Genomic DNA, 24148 nt, shown 5'->3' with positions numbered 1-24148 from the left:
GAAGTCTTCTAGACCTGAGTTGTAATCGTTGATCAGAAGTCTTCATGGATCAGAAGTCTTCTGGACCTGAGTTGTAATCGTTGATCAAGAAGTCTTCTAGATCTGAGTTGTAATCGTTGATCAGAAGTCGTTGATCAGAAGTCTTCTAGACCTGAGTTGTAATCGTTGCTCAGAAGTCTTCTAGACCTAAGTTGTAATCGTTGCTCAGAAGTCTTCTAGACCTAAGTTGTAATCGTTGATCAGAAGTCGTTGCTCAGAAGTCTTCTAGACCTAAGTTGTAATCGTTGATCAGAAGTCGTTGATCAGAAGTCTTCTAGACCTGAGTTGTAATCGTTGCTCAGAAGTCTTCTAGACCTAAGTTGTAATCGTTGATCAGAAGTCTTCTAGACCTGAGTTGTAATCGTTGATCAGAAGTCTTCTAGACCTGAGTTGTAATCGTTGATCAGAAGTCTTCTAGACCTGAGTTGTAATCGTTGATCAGAAGTCTTCTAGACCTGAGTTGTAATCGTTGATCAGAAGTCTTCTAGACCTGAGTTGTCATCGTTGATCAGAAGTCTTCTAGACCTGAGTTGTAATCGTTGATCAGAAGTCTTCGTTGATCAGAAGTCTTCTAGACCTGAGTTGTAATCGTTGATCAGAAGTCTTCTAGACCTGAGTTGTAATCGTTGATCAAGAAGTCTTCTAGATCTGAGTTGTAATCGTTGATCAGAAGTCGTTGATCAGAAGTCTTCTAGACCTGAGTTGTAATCGTTGCTCAGAAGTCTTCTAGACCTAAGTTGTAATCGTTGATCAGAAGTCGTTGATCAGAAGTCTTCTAGACCTGAGTTGTAATCGTTGATCAGAAGTTGTTGACCAGAAGTCTTCTAGACCTGAGTTGTAATCGTTGATCAGAAGTCTTCTAGACCTGAGTTGTAATCGTTGATCAGAAGTCTTCTAGACCTGAGTTGTAATTGTTGATCAGAAGTCTTCTAGACCTGAGTTGTCATCGTTGATCAGAAGTCTTCTAGACCTGAGTTGTAATCGTTGATCAGAAGTCTTCGTTGATCAGAAGTCTTCTAGACCTGAGTTGTAATCATTGATCAGAAGTCTTCGTTGATCAAGAAGTCTTCGTTGATCAGAAGTCTTCTAGACCGGAGTTGTAATCGTTGATCAGAAGTCTTCTAGACCTGAGTTGTAATCGTTGATCAACCACACACAGACACATGTTGACTCTCTCTCTCTCTCTCTCTCTCTCTCTCTCTCTCTCTCTCTCTCTCTCTCTCTCTCTCTCTCTCTCTCTCTCTCTCTCTCAGACCACACACACAGACACATGTTGACTCCCTCTCTATCTCTCTCTGTCAGGTGTGGGATACCTGCACCACCTATAAATGTCAGAAGACTCTGGAGGGTCATGATGGAATCGTGCTGGCACTGTGTATACAGGGGTAAGGACACACGCACACACACACACACACACACACACACACACACACACACACACACACAGAGATAGAGTTGTGTTAATTCCAGTAGTAATAATAGCAGGACATATAATCATGTAGTCAGGCTTCAACGCTGCTGTTGTGTTGTGTATCTCTCACTCTTCTGTCTCTCCTTCTTCCCCCTCTCTCTCCTCTTCCTCTTCTCCCTCTCTCTCTCTCCTCTTCCCCCTCTCTCTCTCTCCTTCCCCTCTCGCTCTCTCCTCTTTCCCCTCTCACTCCCCTCTTTCCCCTCTCTCTCTCCTTCCCATCTCTCTCTCCTTCCCATCTCTCTCTCCTTCCCCTCCCTCTCTCTCCTTCCCCTCCCTCTCGCTCCTTCCCCTCTCGCTCTCTCCTCTTTCCCCTCTCGCTCTCTCCTCTTTCCCCTCTCGCTCTCTCCTCTTTCCCCTCTCGCTCTCTCCTCTTTCCCCTCTCGCTCTCTCCTCTTTCCCCTCTCGCTCTCCTCTCCCTCCCTGTAGGAACAGACTGTATAGTGGCTCAGCTGACTGCACCATCATAGTGAGTCTGTTCTGACTGTCTCTTATGAATTATCCTGTTTAACAACAGTAACACACCTACAGTCTGACTGTTGTCTCTTATAAACCACAACAACACACCTACAGTCTGACAGTTTATTAGGTACACCCATTTAGTACCAAGTCGGACCCCCCTTTGCCTCCAGAACAGCCTGAATTCTTCGGGGTATAAAACATTCCCCACACCATTACACCACTGCCATCAGCCTGTACCTGTGACACCAGGCAGGATCGCCGTTTCTTCTTGTTTTTAGCTGATATGAGGGGAACCCGGTGTGTTCGTCTGCTGCATTAGCCAATCCGTGACGAGGACCTACGAGTTGCGCGTTTCAGAGGTGCCCCGTTCTGCACGCCGCCGCTGTGGAACGCCTCTGTTATTTGACTGTTTGTTGTTTCTCCGTTCTCTGTAAACCCTCAGACGTGAAAAGTCCAGACGTTTCTGAGATACTGGAGCGCCCGGCACCGACGGTCGTACCACGCTCAAGGTCGCTCGTTTTTTATTCCCCGGTCTAACGTCCGATGGACCAGTAACTGAATGCCTCGATGCCTGTCTGCCTGCCTGCTTTATATAACAAGCTACGACCACCTGACTCACTGTCTGGAGGAGAGATCCATTATGGTGAATGGGACGGTGTACCTAATAAACTGTCTGATGGACCAGTAACTGAATGCCTCGATGCTTGTCTGCCTGTTTTATATAACAAGCTACAACCACGTGACTCACTGTCTGGAGGAGCCATCCATTGTAGTGAATGGAACGGTGTACCTAATAAACTGTCCGATGGACCAGTAACTGAATGCCTCGATGCCTGTCTGCCTGTTTTATATAACAAGCTACGACCACGTGACTCACTGTCTGGAGGAGCGATCCATTATGGTGAATGGGCCGGTGTACCTAATAAACTGTCCGATGGACCAGTAACTGAATGCCTCGATGCCTGTCTGCCTGTTTTATATAACAAGCTACGACCACGTGACTCACTGTCTGGAGGAGCGATCCATTATGGTTAATGGGCCGGTGTACCTAATAAACTGTCCGGTGTGTGTGTGTGTGTGTATATAACTATTATAACTCACCTTTTGTACATTTTTAATTTCTTTCACCTTTTATTTGAACTAAAGTCAAGTTAAGAACAAATACTCATTTACAATGACGGCCTCCTGTGGGGTCGGGGTCGGGGTCTGGGAATATGGAAATAGTTATTTAAAAATATAACACACAAATGTAGGACACAACACACATCACAACGAGACAACACAACACACATCACAACGAGACAACACAACACACATCACAACGAGACAACACAACACACATCACAACGAGACAACACAACATGAAAGAGACCTGAGACGACAACATGGCAACGCAGCAACACATAACGACCCAGCAGCAACACCTACACTGACTGTAGAACCATGACGACACAGCAGCAACACCTACACTGACTGTAGAACCATAACGACACAGCAGCAACACCTACACTGACTGTAGAACCATGACGACACAGCAGCAACACCTACACTGACTGTAGAACCATGACGACACAGCAGCAACACCTACACTGACTGTAGAACCATGACGACACAGCAGCAACACCTACACTGACTGTAGAACCATGACAACACATGACGACACAGCAGCAACACCTACACTGACTGTAGAACCATGACGACACAGCAGCAACACCTACACTGACTGTAGAACCATGACAACACATGACGACACAGCAGCAACACCTACACTGACTGTAGAACCATGATGTACTTTACCTAGATCATCAGCCCTGTGTCTGCTTTGTGTCCAACATGCCTCTTGTGCGTTCTCCCCCATCTCTCTCTCTCTCTCTCTCTCTCTCTTCTCTCTCCTGTCTCTCTTCTCTCTCCTGTCTCCTGTCTCCTGTCTCTCTTCTCTCTTCTCTCTTCTATCTCTCTCTCTCTCCTGTCTCTCTCTCTCTCTTCTCTCTCTCTGTGTCTCCTCTCTCTCTCTCTTCTGTCTCTCTGTCTCTCTCTCTCTCTCCCCTGTCTCTCTCTCTCCCCTGTCTCTCTCTCTGTATGTTATGTAGGTGTGGGACGTCCAGACCCTGCAGAAGGTGAACACAATCCGTGCCCATGACAACCCGGTGTGTACGCTGGTGTCCTCCCACAGCATGCTGTTCAGCGGATCCCTCAAGGCCATCAAGGTAGAGCCGGAGACCGTTTTTAAAAATAGAGGCCGAGAAGCTGCTTCCTTCACTTTCCTGGTGTCAGTAGAGACAGAGATGTGGAGAGAGACGGTTCCTCTCTTTCCTGGTGTCAGGAGAGACAGAGATGTGGAGAGAGACGGTTCCTCTCTTTCCTGGTGTCAGGATGTGGAGAGAGACGGTTCCTCTCTTTCCTGGTGTCAGGATGTGGAGAGAGACGGTTCCTCTCTTTCCTGGTGTCAGGATGTGGAGAGAGACGGTTCCTCTCTTTCCTGGTGTCAGGATGTGGAGAGAGACGGTTCCTCTCTTTCATGGTGTCAGGATGTGGAGAGAGACGGTTCCTCTCTTTCCTGGTGTCAGGATGTGGAGAGAGACGGTTCCTCTCTTTCCTGGTGTCAGGATGTGGAGAGAGACGGTTCCTCTCTTTCCTGGTGTCAGGATGTGGAGAGAGACGGTTCCTCTCTTTCCTGGTGTCAGGATGTGGAGAGAGACGGTTCCTCTCTTTCCTGGTGTCAGGATGTGGAGAGAGACGGTTCCTCTCTTTCCTGGTGTCAGGATGTGGAGAGAGACGGTTCCTCTCTTTCCTGGTGTCAGGATGTGGAGAGAGACGGTTCCTCTCTTTCCTGGTGTCAGGAGAGACGGTTCCTCTCTTTCCTGGTGTCAGGAGAGACGGTTCCTCTCTTTCCTGGTATCAAGAGACCGATGTGGAGAGAGACGGTTCCTCTCTTTCCTGGAGTCAGGATGTGGAGAGAGACGGTTCCTCCCTTTCCTGGTGTCAGGAGAGACAGAGATGTGGAGAGAGACGGTTCCTCCCTTTCCTGGTGTCAGGAGAGACAGAGATGTGGAGAGAGACGGTTCCTCTCTTTCCTGGTGTCAATAGACAGAGAGAGACGGTTCCTCTCTTTCCTGGTGTCAGGAGAGACAGAGATGTGGATAGACGGTTCCTCTCTTTCCTGGTGTCAGTAGACAGAGATGTGGAGAGAGACAGTTCCTCTCTTTCCTGGTGTCAGTAGAGACAGAGATGTGGATAGAGACGGTTCCTCTCTTTCCTGGTGTCAGTAGAGACAGAGATGTGGATAGAGACGGTTCCTCTCTTTCCTGGTGTCAGTAGAGACAGAGATGTGGATAGAGACGGTTCCTCTCTTTCCTGGTGTCAGTAGACAGAGAGAGACGGTTCCTCTCTTTCCTGGTGTCAGGATGTGGAGAGAGACGGTTCCTCTTTCCTGGTGTCAGGATGTGGAGAGAGACGGTTCCTCTCTTTCCTGGTGTCAGGAGAGACAGAGATGTGGAGAGACGGTTCCTCTCTTTCCTGGTGTCAGGATGTGGAGAGAGACGGTTCCTCTCTTTCCTGGTGTCAGGATGTGGAGAGAGACGGTTCCTCTCTTTCCTGGTGTCAGGAGAGACAGAGATGTGGAGAGTGACGGTTCCTCTCTTTCCTGGTGTCAGTAGACAGAGATGTGGAGAGAGACAGTTCCTCTCTTTCCTGGTGTCAGTAGAGACAGAGATGTGGATAGAGACGGTTCCTCTCTTTCCTGGTGTCAGTAGAGACAGAGATGTGGATAGAGACGGTTCCTCTCTTTCCTGGTGTCAGTAGAGACAGAGATGTGGATAGAGACGGTTCCTCTCTTTCCTGGTGTCAGTAGAGACAGAGATGTGGATAGAGACGGTTCCTCTCTTTCCTGGTGTCAGTAGACAGAGAGAGACGGTTCCTCTCTTTCCTGGTGTCAGGATGTGGAGAGAGACGGTTCCTCTTTCCTGGTGTCAGGATGTGGAGAGAGACGGTTCCTCTCTTTCCTGGTGTCAGGAGAGACAGAGATGTGGAGAGACGGTTCCTCTCTTTCCTGGTGTCAGGATGTGGAGAGAGACGGTTCCTCTCTTTCCTGGTGTCAGGATGTGGAGAGAGACGGTTCCTCTCTTTCCTGGTGTCAGGAGAGACAGAGATGTGGAGAGTGACGGTTCCTCTCTCTCCTGGTGTCAGACAGAGATGTGGAGAGAGACGGTTCCTCTCTTTCCTGGTGTCAGGAGACAGAGTGGTGATTGGTTTGTATCCAGTGACATCATTCAGCTGTAATTCTCCAATGCGGTGTGTCCGTACGCTGTGATCTGCAAGGTAAATAATGAAATAGATGGGGATCGATACAGCGCCCCGTTATCTGAGGATAAGGCACATATTAATTATTAATAATGAGCAGGAGAAACAGTTCAGTTCAGAACAAAATGTTTTTAAACTTGTCTTTTTTTTAATGCCCCGGGGTGAAAAAATAATCTTGACACTCAGTAACTGTTTGTGTCACCTTTTAGCAGCAATGACTCCAACCAACCACTTCCTGTAGTTGTTGACCAACCAACCACGTCCTGTAGTTGTTGACCAACCAACCACTTCCTGTAGTTGTTGACCAGTCTCCCACTTCCCTGTGGAGGAATTGTGAAATGTAACTGTTAATTTCAGGTCCTGCTACGTCGTCTGTGTCGAGGGACTGGTCTTTACCTCGGCCTTTCGAACACGTTGACTTTGTGTTGATTTTTCAACCATTCTGATGGTGAGACTCTGGCTTGTGTGATTGTTTTAAATCGTCGTCTCGCTGCACGACTCAGCTTGGGCTTCAGCTCACCGACGGATGGGTCTGACTTCGTCTCGCTGCACGACTCAGCTCGGGCTTCAGCTCACAGACGGATGGGTCTGACTTCGTCTCGCTGCACGACTCAGCTCGGGCTTCAGCTCACAGACGGATGGGTCTGACTTCGTCTCGCTGCACGACTCAGCTTGGGCTTCAGCTCACAGACGGATGGGTCTGACGTCTCGCTGCACGACTCAGCTTGGGCTTCAGCTCACAGACGGATGGGTCTGACTTCGTCTCGCTGCACGACTCAGCTTGGGCTTCAGCTCACAGACGGATGGGTCTGACTTCGTCTCGCTGCACGACTCAGCTCGGGCTTCAGCTCACAGACGGATGGGTCTGACATCGTCTCGCTGCACGACTCAGCTTGGGCTTCAGCTCACAGACGGATGGGTCTGACATCGTCTCGCTGCACGACTCAGCTTGGGCTTCAGCTCACAGACGGATGGGTCTGACTTCGTCTCGCTGCACGACTCAGCTTGGGCTTCAGCTCACAGACGGATGGGTCTGACTTCGTCTCGCTGCACGACTCAGCTTGGGCTTCAGCTCACAGACGGATGGGTCTGACTTCGTCTCGCTGCACGACTCAGCTCGGGCTTCAGCTCACAGATGGATGGGTCTGACATCGTCTCGCTGCACGACTCAGCTTGGGCTTCAGCTCACAGACGGATGGGTCTGACATCGTCTCGCTGCACGACTCAGCTTGGGCTTCAGCTCACAGACGGATGGGTCTGACTTCGTCTCGCTGCACGACTCAGCTCGGGCTTCAGCTCACAGACGGATGGGTCTGACTTCGTCTCGCTGCACGACTCAGCTCGGGCTTCAGCTCACAGACGGATGGGTCTGACGTCTCGCTGCACGACTCAGCTCGGGCTTCAGCTCACAGACGGATGGGTCTGACATCGTCTCGCTGCACGACTCAGCTCGGGCTTCAGCTCACAGACGGATGGGTCTGACATCGTCTCGCTGCACGACTCAGCTTGGGCTTCAGCTCACAGACGGATGGGTCTGACATCGTCTCGCTGCACGACTCAGCTTGGGCTTCAGCTCACAGACGGATGGGTCTGACGTCGTCTCTGATTCAGAATTCATGGCTCCTTCGTTTAAGGCGACTGGTCGTCCTGAGGCAGCAGAGCCTCGCCCCAAACCACACCACTACCATCACACCACTACCATCACACCACTACCATCACACCGCTACCACCACACCACTACCACCACACCACTACCACCACACCACTACCACACCACTACCATCACACCACTACCACCACACCACTACCATCACACTACCACACTACCACCATCACACCACTACCACTCCACTACCATCACACCACTACCATCACACCACTACCATCACACCACTACCACCACACCACTACCACCACACCACTACCACCACACCACCACCATCACTCCACTACCATCACACCACCACCATCACTCCACTACCATCACACCACCACTACCATCACACGACCACCATCACTCCACTACCATCACACCACCACCACCATCACACGACCACCACCATCACACCACCACCATCACACCACCACCACCATCACACCACCACTACCATCACACCACCACTACCATCACACCACCACTACCATCACACCACCACTACCATCACACCACCACTACCATCACACCACCACTACCATCACACCACCACTACCATCACACCATCACTCCACCACCATCACTCCACTACCATCACTCCACCACCATCACACCACCACCATCACACCACTACCATCACACCACAACTCCACTACCATTACACCATCACACCATCACCATCACACCATCACACCACTACCATCACACCATCACACCATCACCACCACACCACTACCATCACCATCACACCACCACCATCACACCACTACCATCACTCCACTACCATCACTACACTACCATCACACCACCACTACCATCACACCACTACCACCATCACACCACTACCATCACACCACCACACCATCACCACCACCATCACCACTACCATCACTCCACCACTCCACCACCATCACACCACCACCATCACTCCACCATTCCACCACCATCACACCACCACCATCACACCACCACCATCACACCCCCACCATCACACCACCACCATCACACCACTACCATCACTCCACCACTCCACCACCATCACACCACTACCATCACACCACTACCATCACACCCCTACCATCACTCCACCATCACTCCACTACCATCACACCATCACTCCATCACTCCACTACCATCACTCCACTACCATCACTCCACCACTACCATCACACCACCACTACCATCACACCACCACTACCATCACACCACCATCATCACACCACCACCATCACACCACCACCATCACACCACCACCATCACACCACTACCATCACACCACCACCATCACACCACTACCATCACTCCACTACCGTCACACCACTATCACCACTACCATCACACCACCACTACCATCACACCACCACCATCACACCACTACCATCACACCACTACCATCACACCCCTACCATCACTCCACCATCACTCCACTACCATCACACCATCACTCCACTACCATCACTCCACTACCATCACTCCACTACCATCACTCCACCACTACCATCACACCACCACTACCATCACACCACCACACCATCACACCACCACTACCATCACACCACCATCATCACTCAACCATCATCACACCACTACCATCACACCACTACCATCACATCACTACCATCACACCACTATCATCACACCACTATCATCACTCCACTATCATCACTCCACTATCATCACTCCACTACCATCACTCCACTACCATCACTCCACTACCATCACACCACTATCATCACTCCACTATCATCACTCCACTATCATCACTCCACCACCATCACACCACCACCATCACACCACTACCATCACACCACCACCATCACACCACTACCATCACTCCACTACCATCACTCCACTACCATCACACCACTACCATCACACCACCACCATCACACCACTACCATCACTCCACCACTCCACCACCATCACACCACTACCATCACACCACTACCATCACACCCCTACCATCACTCCACTACCATCACACCATCACTCCACTACCATCACACCACCACTACCATCACACCACCACTACCATCACACCACCACTACCATCACACCACTACCATCACACCACCACTACCATCACACCACCACTACCATCACACCACCATCATCACTCCACCATCATCACTCCACCATCATCACACCACCACCATCACACCACCACCATCACTCCACCATCACACCACTACCATCACACCACTACCATCACACCACTACCATCACTCCACCATCATCACACCACCACCATCACACCACCACCATCACACCACCACCATCACACCACTACCATCACTCCACTACCGTCACACCACTACCATCACACCACCACCATCACCACTACCATCACACCACCACTACCATCACACCACCACTACCATCACACCACCACCATCACACCACTACCATCACACCACTACCATCACACCCCTACCATCACTCCACCATCACTCCACTACCATCACACCATCACACCATCACTCCACTACCATCACTCCACTACCATCACTCCACTACCATCACTCCACTACCATCACACCACCACTACCATCACACCACCACACCATCACACCACCACTACCATCACACCACCATCATCACTCAACCATCATCACACCACTACCATCACTCCACTACCATCACATCACTACCATCACACCACTATCATCACACCACTATCATCACTCCACTACCATCACTCCACTACCATCACTCCACTACCATCACTCCACGACCATCACTCCACTACCATCACACCACTACCATCACACCACTATCATCACTCCACTATCATCACTCCACCACCATCACACCACCACCATCACACCACTACCATCACACCACCACCATCACACCACTACCATCACTCCACTACCATCACTCCACTACCATCACTCCACTACCATCACACCACTACCATCACACCACCACCATCACCACTACCATCACTCCACCACTCCACCACCATCACACCACTACCATCACACCACTACCATCATACCCCTACCATCACTCCACTACCATCACACCATCACACCATCACACCACTACCATCACACCACCACTACCATCACACCACCACTACCATCACACCACTACCATCACACCACCACTACCATCACACCACCACTACCATCACACCACCATCATCACTCCACCATCATCACTCCACCATCATCACACCACCACCATCACTCCACCATCACACCACTACCATCACACCACTACCATCACACCACTACCATCACACCACCATCATCACTCCACCACCATCACACCACCACCATCACTCCACTACCGTCACACCACTACCATCACACCACCACCATCACCACTACCATCACACCACTACCATCACACCACTACCATCACACCCCTGCCATCACTCCACCATCACTCCACTACCATCACACCATCACTCCACTACCATCACTCCACTACCATCACTCCACTACCATCACACCACCACTACCATCACACCACCACTACCATCACACCACTACCATCACACCACCACACCATCACACCACCACTACCATCACACCACTACCATCACACCACCATCATCACACCACTACCATCACATCACTACCATCACACCACTATCATTACACCACTATCATCACACCACTATCATCACACCACTATCATCACTCCACCACCATCACACCACCACCATCACACCACCACCATCACACCACTACCATCACACCACTACCATCACACCACCACCATCACACCACCACCATCACACCACTACCATCACTCCACTACCATCACTCCACTACCATCACTCCACTACCATCACACCACTACCATCACACCACCACCATCACCACTACCATCACTCCACCACTCCACCACCATCACACCACTACCATCACACCCCTACCATCACTCCACTACCATCACACCATCACACCATCACTCCACTACCATCACTCCACTACCATCACACCACCACTACCATCACACCACCACTACCATCACACCACCACTACCATCACACCACTACCATCACACCACCACTACCATCACACCACTACCATCACACCACCACTACCATCACACCACCACCATCATCACACCACCATCATCACTCCACCATCATCACTCCACCATCATCACACCACCACCATCACTCCACCATCACACCACTACCATCACACCACTACCATCACACCACCATCACACCACTACCATCACACCACTACCATCACACCACTATCATCACTCCACTACCATCACACCACTACCATCACACCACTACCATCACACCACTACCATCACACCACTACCATCACACCACTACCATCACACCACTACCATCACTGTGTTGACCGTTGGGTACGAGGTCCTTACTGTGGAATACAGTGTGTTAGGTTTGTTAGACATTACAGGGACTCATGTCGTCCAGGTCCTTACTGTGGAATACAGCTTTAACCTTTAACCCCAGACCTCCTCTTTCTGTACAGCACCTCGGGTCTTCTGATTTGCCTTTTCTACTGAGACGAGAGGACAGACAGAATCACAGAGAGAGAGAGAGAGAGAGTGAGAGAGAGAGAGAGTGAGAGAGAGAGAGAGTGAGTGAGTGAGAGAGTGAGTGAGTGAGAGAGTGAGAGAGAGAGAGTGAGAGAGAGAGTGAGAGAGAGAGTGAGAGAGAGAGAGAGAGTGAGTGAGTGAGTGAGTGAGTGAGAGTGAGTGAGAGAGAGTGAGAGAGAGTGAGAGAGAGTGAGAGAGAGTGAGAGAGAGTGAGAGAGAGTGAGAGAGAGTGAGAGAGAGTGAGAGTGAGAGGGAGGAATGATCCCACTATTGAAAGGGATTTCCCCTCTTCCACAACTCTGTCTTTCCCTGAAGTGTTTCAATGACATCATCTGTTGTTAACGCCTGATGACTTTCTAACTGTGTGTGTAATAATACTGCCCTGCTCTAAATGTGTGGTTCTCACCGATCTGTCTGTTAGCTAATCTCTTTTTTTTCTCGCTCCCTCTCTGTCCTCTATCTTTTTCCCCTTCATCTCTCCCTCTTCTCCTCCCCTCTTGTCTCCCTCCCTCCCTCTCCCCTCCCTCCCTCTCCCCTCTATCTTTTTCCCCTTCATCTCTCCCTCTTCCCCTCCCTCCCTCCCTCCCTCCCTCCCTCCCTCCCTCTCCCCTCTATATTTTTCCCCTTCATCTCTCCCTCTTCTCCTCCCCTCTTCTCTCCTCCTCCCCTCTTGTCTCCCTCCAGGTGTGGGACATAGTGGGGACAGAGTTGAAGCTGAAGAAGGAGTTAACAGGACTGAACCACTGGGTTCGTGCTCTGGTGGCCTCTCAGAACCACCTCTACAGTGGATCATACCAGACCATCAAGGTAGGAGGACAGGAAGTGTGTGTGTGTGTGTGTGTCATCATAGTTAAAGCATGGGGATGTGTGGTTGTACTTGGCTACGTTACTAAATATAGAAACACAGGAACTCGGTGTGATTGTTCTCCTCTGCTGCCTCACTGTTCTGGGTGGAGAGAGAGAGAGAGAGAGAGGGAGAGAGAGAGACGTAGGGTGTGACTGTGACTGTTCTCCTCTGGTGCCTCACTGTTCTGGGTGGAGGGAGAGACTCTAATGAAGACTCAGGGGAGGGAGAGAGACAGAGGGGTGGAAACAAGAGAGAGGGAGACAGAGGAGAGGAAGATGGAGGTGTTGTGTTCATGAGGGACACGTTGTGAAGTCTGTCTGTCTGTAAAACAAGTGTGGAGGCCAGACAATACTGGCAACATTCTCTCACATCTTTCTTTGTCCCTCTTCTTCTCTCTCTTCTCCTCTCTCTTCTCCATCCCTCTCTTCTCCTCTCTTCTCTTCCTCTCTTCTCTTCCTCTCTTCTCCTCTCTTCTCCATCCCTCTCTTCTCTCTCTTCTCCTCTCTTCTCTTCCTCTCTTCTCCATCCCTCTCTTCTCCATCCCTCTCTTGCTCTCACACCTCTGTCCCTCCCCCCTTTCTCTCCTTTCCCCATCTCTCCACCACATCATGGCATGTTTTGGAGGAGCTCTCTGATTGGTGGAGCATGTGAACATTCCACCATTGCTATGGGGATGGAAGTTGATGACTTGCAGCTGTGGTTTCTGTCTTTCTACAGCTGATAAGAGAATCTGTCTGTCTATTTATTTGTGTTCTCTGGCTTCAGTACAGTGAATAACAATTCTAGACTTAATAAAACTGTCCTCTCTCCTCCCCCTACCTCCTCTCTCCTCCCCCTACCTCCTCTCTCCTCCCCCTACCTCCTCTCTCCTCCCCCTACCTCCTCTCTCCTCCCCCTACCTCCTCTCTCCTCCCCCTACCTCCTCTCTCCTCCCCCTACCTCCTCTCTCCTCTCCCTACCTCCTCTCTCTTCCCCCTACCTCCTCTCTCCTCCCCCTACTCTCCTCTCTCCTCCCCCTACCTCCTCTCTCCTCCCCCTACCTCCTCTCTCCTCCCCTACCTCCTCTCTCCTCCCCCTACCTCCTCTCTCCTCCCCCTACCTCCTCTCTCCTCTCTCCTCCCCCTACCCCCCTCTCTCCTCCCCCTACCCTCCTCTCTCCTCTCTCCTCCCCCTACCGCCTCTCTCCTCCCCCTGCCTCCTCTCTCCTCTCTCCTCCCCCTACCTCCTCTCTCCTCTCTCCTCCCCCTACCCCCCTCTCTCCTCTCTCTACCCTCCTCTCTCCTCTCTCCTCCCCCTACCCCCCTCTCTCCTCTCTCTACCCTCCTCTCTCCTCCCCCTACCCTCCTCTCTCCTCCCCCTCCTCTCTCCTCCCTCTCCTCTCCCCTCTCTCCTCCCCCTACCCTCCTCTCTCCTCCCCCTACCCTCCTCTCTCCTCCCCCTACCCTCCTCTCTCCTCCCCCTACCCTCCTCTCTCCTCCCCCTACCCTCCTCTCTCCTACCCTCCTCTCTCTTTTCTCCTCCCCAACCATCCTCTCTCCTACCATCCTCTCTCCTCCCCCTACCCTCCTCTCTCCTCCCCCTCCCCCCTCTCCTACCCTCCTCTCTCCTCACCCTACCCTCATCTCTCCTCCCCCTCCCCCCTCTCCTCTCTCCTCACCCTACCCTCATCTCTCCTCCCCCTACTCCCCTCTCCTATATCTTCTCTCCTACCCTCCTCTCTCCTTCCCCTCTCCTATCCTCCTCTCTCCTACCCTCCTCTCTCCTTCCCCTACCCTCCTCTCTCATACCCTCCTCTCTCCTCACCCTACCCTCATCTCTCCTCCCCCTCCCCCCTCTCCCCCCTCTCTCTCCTCACCCTACCCTCATCTCTCCTCCCCCTACTCCCCTCTCCTATCTCTTCTCTCCTACCCTCCTCTCTCCTTCCCCTCTCCTACCCTCCTCTCTCCTCTCTCCTACCCTCCTCTCTCCTCTCTCCTACCCTCCTCTCTCCTTCCCCTACCCTCCTCTCTCCTACCCTCCTCTCTCCTCCCTCTCCTACCCTCCTCTCTTCTCCCCCTACCCTCCTCTCTCCTCCCTCTCCCATCCCCTACTCGACTCTTCCTCTCTCCTACCCTCCCCTCTCTCCTCCCTCTCCTATCCCCCTACCCTCCTCTCTCCTACCCTCCTCTCTCCTCCTCTCTCCTACCCTCCTCTCTCCACCCCCAACCCTCCTCTCTCCTCCCCCAACCCTCCTCTCTCCTCCCCCAACCCTCCTCTCTCCTCCCCCAATCCTCCTCTCTACTCTCTCCTACCCTCCTCTCTACTCTCTCCTACCCTCCTCTCTCCTACCCTCCTCTCTCCTCCCTCTCCTCCCCTCCCCCCTCCTCCCCCCCTCTCTCTCCTCCCTCTCCCCCTCCTCTCTCCTCCCTCTCCCCCTCTCCTCTCCCCGGTCATCAGATCTGGGACATCCGTTCCCTGGACTGTGTTCATGTCCTCCAGACCAGTGGGGGCAGTGTCTATTCCATCGCTGTCACCAACCATCACATCGTCTGTGGCACCTACGAGAACCTTATACACGTAAGACACACACACACACACACACACACACACACACACACACACACACACACATATACAGAGATACATATATCCTCAAGGGGACATGATTTATACCGTCTTCATGGGGACATGATTTATACCGTCCTCATGGGGACATGATTTATACCGTCCTCAAGGGGACATGATTTATACCGTCTTCAAGGGGACATGATTTATACCGTCTTCAAGGGGACATGATTTAGACTGTCCTCAAGGGGACATGATTTAGACCGTCCTCAAGGGGACATGATTTAGACCGTCCTCAAGGGGACATGATTTAGACCGTCCTCAAGGGGACATGATTTAGACCGTCCTCAAGGGGACATGATTTAGACCGTCCTCAAGGGGACATGATTTAGACCGTCCTCAAGGGGACATGATTTAGACCGTCCTCAAGGGGACATGATTTAGGCCGTACTCAAGGGGACATGATTTAGGCCGTCCTCAAGGGGACATGATTTAGCATCGGTTTGGACATGAGGCTGTAGCCAATACCCAGATCAGCATCGGGTTGGACATGAGGCTGTAGCCATTACCCAGATCAGCATCGGGTTGGACATGAGGCTGTAGCCAATACCCAGATCAGCATCGGGTTGGACATGAGGCTGTAGCCATTACCCAGATCAGCATCGGGTTGGACATGAGGCTGTAGCTATTACCCAGGTCAGCATCGGGTTGGACATGAGGCTGTAGCCAATACCCAGATCAGCATCGGGTTGGACATGAGGCTGTAGCCAATACCCAGATCAGCATCGGGTTGGACATGAAGCTGTAGCTATTACCCAGATCAGCATCGGGTTGGACATGAGGCTGTAGCCATTACCCAGATCAGCATCGGGTTGGACATGAGGCTGTAGCTATTACCCAGATCAGCATCGGGTTGGACATGAGGCTGTAGCCATTACCCAGATCAGCATCGGGTTGGACATGAGGCTGTAGCCATTACCCAGATCAGCATCGGGTTGGACATGAGGCTGTAGCCATTACCCAGATCAGCATCGGGTTGGACATGAGGCTGTAGCCATTATCCAGATCAGCATCGGGTTGGACATGAGGCTGTAGCCATTACCCAGATCAGCATCGGGTTGGACATGAGGCTGTAGCCATTACCCAGATCAGCATCGGGTTGGACATGAGGCTGTCAGCATCGGGTTGGACATGAGGCTGTAGCCATTACCCAGATCAGCATCGGGTTGGACATGAGGCTGTAGCTATTACCCAGATCAGCATCTTGTTGGACATGAGGCTGTAGCCAATACCCAGATCAGCATCGGGTTGGACATGAGGCTGTAGCCAATACCCAGACCAGCATCGGGTTGGACATGAGGCTGTCAGCATCGGGTTGGACATGAGGCTGTCAGCATCGGGTTGGACATGAGGCTGTCAGCATTGGGTTGGACATGAGGCTGTAGCCATTGCCCAGATCAGCATCGGGTTGGACATGAGGCTGTAGCCAATACCCAGATCATTATTGGGTTGGACATGAGGCTGTAGCCATTACCCAGATCAGCATCGGGTTGGACATGAGGCTGTAGCCAATACCCAGATCAGCATCGGGTTGGACATGAGGCTGTAGCTAATACCCAGATCAGCATCGGGTTGGACATGAGGCTGTAGCCAATACCCAGATCAGCATCGGGTTGGACATGAGGCTGTCAGCATCGGGTTGGACATGAAGCTGTAGCCAATACCCAGATCAGCATCGGGTTGGACATGAGGCTGTAGCCAATACCCAGATCAGCATCGGGTTGGACATGAGGCTGTAGCCATTACCCAGATCAGCATCGGGTTGGACATGAGGCTGTAGCCATTACCCAGATCAACATCGGGTTGGACATGAGGCTGTAGCCATTACCCAGATCAGCATCGGGTTGGACATGAGGCTGTAGCCAATACCCAGATCAGCATCGGGTTGGACATGAGGCTGTAGCCAATACCCAGATCAGCATCGGGTTGGACATGAGGCTGTAGCCAATACCCAGATCAACATCGGGTTGGACATGAGGCTGTAGCCATTACCCAGATCAGCATCGGGTTGGACATGAGGCTGTAGCCAATACCCAGATCAGCATCGGGTTGGACATGAGGCTGTAGCCAATACCCAGATCAACATCGGGTTGGACATGAGGCTGTAGCCATTACCCAGATCAGCATCGGGTTGGACATGAGGCTGTAGCCATTACCCAGATCAGCATCGGGTTGGACATGAGGCTGTTGGCCTCTCTGATCCAATTCTGATCGCAGTAATTGTTTTTGATATTGTGATATTTATGTGGTTTAAAAAAAATAATAATAATGTACTTGGCCAACTTCCTGTCCTGGACAGTAGGGGACAGTGTTTTTAATGTGGATCCCTGATGTGTTCTCTAGGTCTGGGATATAGAGTCTCAGGTCCGGACCCTAACGGGTCATGTGGGGACAGTGTTTTTAATGTGGATCCCTGATGTGTTCTCTAGGTCTGGGATATAGAGTCTCAGGTCCGGACCCTAACGGGTCATGTGGGGGACAGTGTTTTTAATGTGGATCCCTGATGTATTCTCTAGGTCTGGGATATAGAGTCCAAGGAGCAGGTCCGGACCCTAACGGGTCATGTGTGGGACAGTGTTTTTAATGTGGATCCCTGATGATGTGTTCTCTAGGTCTGGGATATAGAGTCTCAGGTCTGGACCCTAACGGGTCATGTGGGGGACAGTGTTTTTAATGTGGATCCCTGATGTGTTCTCTAGGTCTGGGATATTGAGTCCAAGGAGCAGGTCCGGACCCTAACGGGTCATGTGGGGACAGTGTACGCTCTAGCAGTCATCTCTACACCAGACCAGACCAAGGTGTTCAGCGCCTCCTATGACCGCTCACTCAGGGTAAGTCTGTCTGTTACGGTCTGTCTCTCTTACCGTCTGTCTCTCTTACCGTCTGTCTCTCTTAGCGTCTGTCTCTCTTAGCGTCTGTCTCTCTTAGCGTCTGTCTCTCTTAGCGTCTGTCTCTCTTAGCGTCTGTCTCTCTTAGCGTCTGTCTCTCTTAGCGTCTGTCTCTCTTAGCGTCTGTCTCTCTTAGCGTCTGTCTCTCTTAGCGTCTGTCTCTCTTTGCGTCTGTCTCTCTTTGCGTCTGTCTCTCTTAGCGTCTGTCTCTCTTAGCGTCTGTCTCTCTTAGCGTCTGTCTCTCTTAGCGTCTGTCTCTCTTAGTGTCTGTCTCTCTTAGCGTCTGTCTCTCTGACCGTCTGTCTCTCTGACCGTCCTGTCTCTCTGACCGTCCTGTCTCTCTGACCGTCCTGTCTCTCTGACCGTCCTGTCTCTCTGACCGTCCTGTCTCTCTGACCGTCCGTCTCTCTTACCGCCTGTCTCTCTTACCGCCTGACCACCATCTATCTGACCGGTCTGACCACCATCTCTCTGACCTGTCTGTCTGACCATCTATCTGACCACCTATCTGACCTGTCTGACCGACCACCTATCTGACCTGTCTGACCGACCATCTATCTGACCTGTCTGACCACCACCTGTCTGACCACCATATACAGTGCCTTGCGAAAGTATTCGGCCCCCTTGAACTTTGCGACCTTTTGCCACATTTCAGGCTTCAAACATAAAGATATAAAACTGTATTTTTTGTGAAGAATCAACAACAAGTGGGACACAATCATGAAGTGGAACGACATTTATTGGATATTTCAAACTTTTTTAACAATTCAAAAACTGAAAAATTGGGCGTGCAAAATTATTAAGCCCCTTTACTTTCAGTGCAGCAAACTCTCTCCAGAAGTTCAGTGAGGATCTCTGAATGATCCAATGTTGACCTAAATGACTAATGATGATAAATACAATCCACCTGAGTGTAATCAAGTCTCCGTATAAATGCACCTGCACTGTGATAGTCTCAGAGGTCCGTTAAAAGCGCAGAGAGCATCATGAAGAACAAGGAACACACCAGGCAGGTCCGAGATACTGTTGTGAAGAAGTTTAAAGCCGGATTTGGATACAAAAAGATTTCCCAAGCTTTAAACATCCCAAGGAGCACTGTGCAAGTGATAATATTGAAATGGAAGGAGTATCAGACCACTGCAAATCTACCAAGACCTGGCCGTCCCTCTAAACTTTCAGCTCATACAAGGAGAAGACTGATCAGAGATGCAGCCAAGAGGCCCATGATCACTCTGGATGATCTGCAGAGATCTACAGCTGAGGTGGGAGACTCTGTCCATAGGACAACAATTAGTCGTATATTGCACGAATCTGGCCTTTATGGAAGAGTGGCAAGAAGAAAGCCATTTCTTAAAGATATCCATAAAAAGTGTTGTTTAAAGTTTGCCACAAGCCACCTGGGAGACACACCAAACATGTGGAAGAAGGTGCTCTGGTCAGATGAAACCAAAATTTAACTTTTTGGCAACAATGCAAGACGTTATGTTTGGCGTAAAAGCAACGCAGCTCATCACCCTGAACACACCATCCCCACTGTCAAACATGGTGGTGGCAGCATCATGCTTTGGGCCTGCTTTTCTTCAGCAGGGACAGGGAAGATGGTTAAAATTGATGGGAAGATGGATGGAGCCAAATACAGGACCATTCTGGAAGAAAACCTGATGGAGTCTGCAAAAGACCTGAGACTGGGATGGAGATTTGTCTTCCAACAAGACAATGATCCAAAACATAAAGCAAAATCTACAATGGAATGGTTCAAAAATAAACATATCCAGGTGTTAGAATGGCCAAGTCAAAGTCCAGACCTGAATCCAATCGAGAATCTGTGGAAAGAACTGAAAACTGCTGTTCACAAATGCTCTCCATCCAACCTCACTGAGCTCGAGCTGTTTTGCAAGGAGGAATGGGAAAAAAATGTGCAAAACTGATAGAGACATACCCCAAGTGACTTACAGCTGTAATCGCAGCAAAAGGTGGCGCTACAAAGTATTAACTTAAGGGGGCTGAATAATTTTGCACGCCCAATTTTTCAGTTTTTGATTTGTTAAAAAAGTTTGAAATATCCAATAAATGTCGTTCCACTTCATGATTGTGTCCCACTTGTTGTTGATTCTTCACAAAAAAATACAGTTTTATATCTTTATGTTTGAAGCCTGAAATGTGGCAAAAGGTCGCAAAGTTCAAGGGGGCCAAATACTTTCGCAAGGCACTGTATCTGACCTGTCTGACCATCTATCTGATCTATCTGACCTGTCTGACTACCACCTGTCTGACCATCTATCTGACCTGTCTGACCATCTATCTGATCTATCTGACCTGTCTGACTACCACCTGTCTGACCATCTATCTGACCTGTCTGACCATCTATCTGATCTATCTGACCAGTCTGACTACCACCTGTCTGACCATCTATCTGACCTGTCTGACCATCTATCTGATCTATCTGACCTGTCTGACCACCACCTGTCTGACCACCATCTATCTGACCTGTCTGACCATCTTTCTGACCTGTCTGACCACCTGTCTGACCACCTGTCTGACCATCTCTGACCTGTCTGACCGACCATCCATCTGACCTGTCTGTCTGACCATCTATCTGACCTGTCTGTCTGACCATCTATCTGACCTGTCTGTCTGACCATCTATCTGACCTGTCTGTCTGACCATCTATCTGACCTGTCTGTCTGACCATCTATCTGACCTTTCTGTCTGACCATCTATCTGACCTGTCTGTCTGACCATCTATCTGACCTGTCTGTCTGACCATCTATCTGGCCTGTCTGACCATCTGTCTGTCCACCATCTATCTGACCTGTCTGTCCACCATCTATCTGACCTGTCTGTCCACCATCTATCTGACCTGTCTGTCCACCATCTGACCTGTCTGTCTGACCATATATCTGACCTGTTGGTCTGACCATATATCTGACCTGCCTGACAACCATATATTTGACCTGCCTGACCATCTGTCTGACCGTCTGTCTGACCGTCTGTCTGACCGTCTGTCTGACCGTCTGTCTGACCACCTGTCTGATAACCTGTCTGACCTGTCTGTCCACTTCCTGTCTGACCATCTATCTGACCTGTCTGACCATCTATCTGACCTGTCTGACCATCTATCTGACCTGTCTGTCCCATCTATCTGACCTGTGTTTCCACTTCCTATCTGACCTATCTGACCACCTGTCTGACCACCTGTCTGACCACCTGTCTGACCACCATCTTTCTGACCTGTCTGACCACCTGTCTGACCACCTGTCTGACCACCTGTCTGACCTGTCTGACCGACCATCCATCTGACCTTTCTGTCTGACCATTTATCTGACCTGTCTGTCTGACCATCTATCTGACCTGTCTGTCTGACCATCTGTCTGTCCACCATCTATCTGACCTGTCTGTCCACCATCTATCTGACCTGTCTGTCCACCATCTATCTGACCTGTCTGTCCACCATCTATCTGACCTGTCTGCCTGACCACCACCTGTCTGACCACCTGTCTGACCACCTGTCTGACCACCTGTCTGACCACCTGTCTGACCGTCTGTCTGACCGTCTGTCTGACCACCTGTCTGACCACCTGTCTGACCTGTCTGTCCCATCTATCTGACCTGTGTTTCCACTTCCTATCTGACCTGTCTGACCTGTCTGACCATCTATCTGACCTGTCTGTCCCATCTATCTGACCTGTGTTTCCACTTCCTATCTGACCTGTCTGACCACCTGTCTGACCACCATCTTTCTGACCTGTCTGACCACCTGTCTGACCACCTGTCTGACCACCTGTCTGACCACCTGTCTGACCGACCATCCATCTGACCTTTCTGTCTGACCATCTATCTGATCTGTCTGTCCACCATCTATCTGACCTGTCTGTCCACCATCTATCTGATCTGTCTGTCCACCATCTATCTGACCTGTCTGTCCACCATCTATCTGACCTGTCTGTCCACCATCTATCTGACCTGTCTGTCTGACCATATATCTGACCTGCCTGACCACCATATATCTGACCTGTCTGACCACCTGTCTGACCGTCTGTCTGACCGTCTGTCTGACCGTCTGTCTGACCACCTGTCTGACCTGTCTGTCCACTTCCTGTCTGACCATCTATCTGACCTGTCTGACCATCTATCTGACCTCTCTGACCTGTCTGACCATCTATCTGACCTGTCTGTCCCATCTATCTGACCTGTGTTTCCACTTCCTATCTGACCTATCTGACCTGTCTGACCACCTGTCTGACCACCATCTATCTGACCTGTCTGACCACCATCTGTCTGACCTGTCTGTCCACCATATATCTGACCTGCCTGACCACCACCTGTCTGACCACCTGTCTGACCACCTATCTGACCGTCTGTCTGACCGTCTGTCTGACCGTCTGTCTGACCACCTGTCTGACCACCTGTCTGACCTGTCTGTCCACTTCCTGTCTGACCATCTATCTGACCTGTCTGACCATCTATCTGACCTCTCTGACCTGTCTGACCATCTATCTGACCTGTCTGTCCCATCTATCTGACCTGTGTTTCCACTTCCTATCTGACCTATCTGACCTGTCTGACCACCATCTGTCTGACCTGTCTGTCCACCATCTATCTGACCTGTCTGTCCACCATATATCTGACCTGCCTGACCACCACCTATCTGACCGTCTGTCTGACCGTCTGTCTGACCGTCTGTCTGACCGTCTCTCTGACCGTCTGTCTGACCACCTGTCTGACCACCTGTCTGACCTGTCTGTCCACTTCCTGTCTGACCATCTATCTGACCTGTCTGACCATCTATCTGACCTGTCTGTCCCATCTATCTGACCTGTGTTTCCACTTCCTATCTGACCTATCTGACCTGTCTGACCACCTGTCTGACCACCATCTATCTGACCTGTCTGTCCACCATCTATCTGACCTGTCTGTCCACCATCTATCTGGCCTATTTCGGTGTTTCCTTTATTCTGGCAGTTACCTGGTGGTTGGTGGCCCAACCCCTTAAGACACTATGTTGGCGTTTCCTTTATTTTGGCAGTTACCTGGTGGCCCAACCCCTTATTAAGACACTATTTGGTGTTTCCTTTATTCTGGCAGTTACCTGGTGGCCCAACCCCTTATTAAGACACTATGTTGGTGTTTCCTTTATTCTGGCAGTTACCTAGTGGCCCAGCGCCTTATTAGACACTATGTTGGTGTTTCCTTTATTCTGGCAGTTACCTGATGGCCCAACCCCTTATTAAGACACTATGTTGGTGTTTCCTTTATTCTGGCAGTTACCTAGTGGCCCAACGCCTTATTAAGACACTATGTTGGTGTTTTCTTAATTTTGGCAGTTACCTGGTGGCCCAACCCCT

The 24148-nt window shown here is 50.7% G+C and overlaps 1 protein-coding gene across 4 annotated transcripts in view; it reads left to right on the top strand.

Annotated features, from left to right (window-relative positions):
• The window catches only part of LOC110517092 (TNF receptor-associated factor 7), a 52379-nt gene that overhangs the window by 23693 nt on the left and 4538 nt on the right, over window positions 1-24148 (top strand). For 2 of the 4 annotated variants that reach the window (XM_036973582.1, XM_036973583.1), the window contains 6 exons: window positions 1342-1424; window positions 1937-1976; window positions 4060-4176; window positions 13149-13271; window positions 15748-15867; window positions 18615-18746. In XM_036973582.1, the coding sequence (XP_036829477.1) occupies window positions 1342-1424; window positions 1937-1976; window positions 4060-4176; window positions 13149-13271; window positions 15748-15867; window positions 18615-18746 (615 nt within the window). Of the gene's footprint in view, window positions 1-1341; window positions 1425-1936; window positions 1977-4059; window positions 4177-13148; window positions 13272-15747; window positions 15868-18258; window positions 18373-18431; window positions 18528-18614; window positions 18747-24148 lie in introns of those variants that run through there. The other 2 variants (XM_036973585.1, XM_036973584.1) reach the window with 2 other exon arrangements.

This window comes from Oncorhynchus mykiss, unplaced genomic scaffold, assembly GCF_013265735.2.
Source record: "Oncorhynchus mykiss isolate Arlee unplaced genomic scaffold, USDA_OmykA_1.1 un_scaffold_271, whole genome shotgun sequence".
Taxonomy (NCBI): domain Eukaryota; kingdom Metazoa; phylum Chordata; class Actinopteri; order Salmoniformes; family Salmonidae; genus Oncorhynchus; species Oncorhynchus mykiss.
The sequence above is the reverse complement of the archived record's forward strand: the minus strand, read 5'-3'. Positions and strand labels throughout refer to the sequence as shown.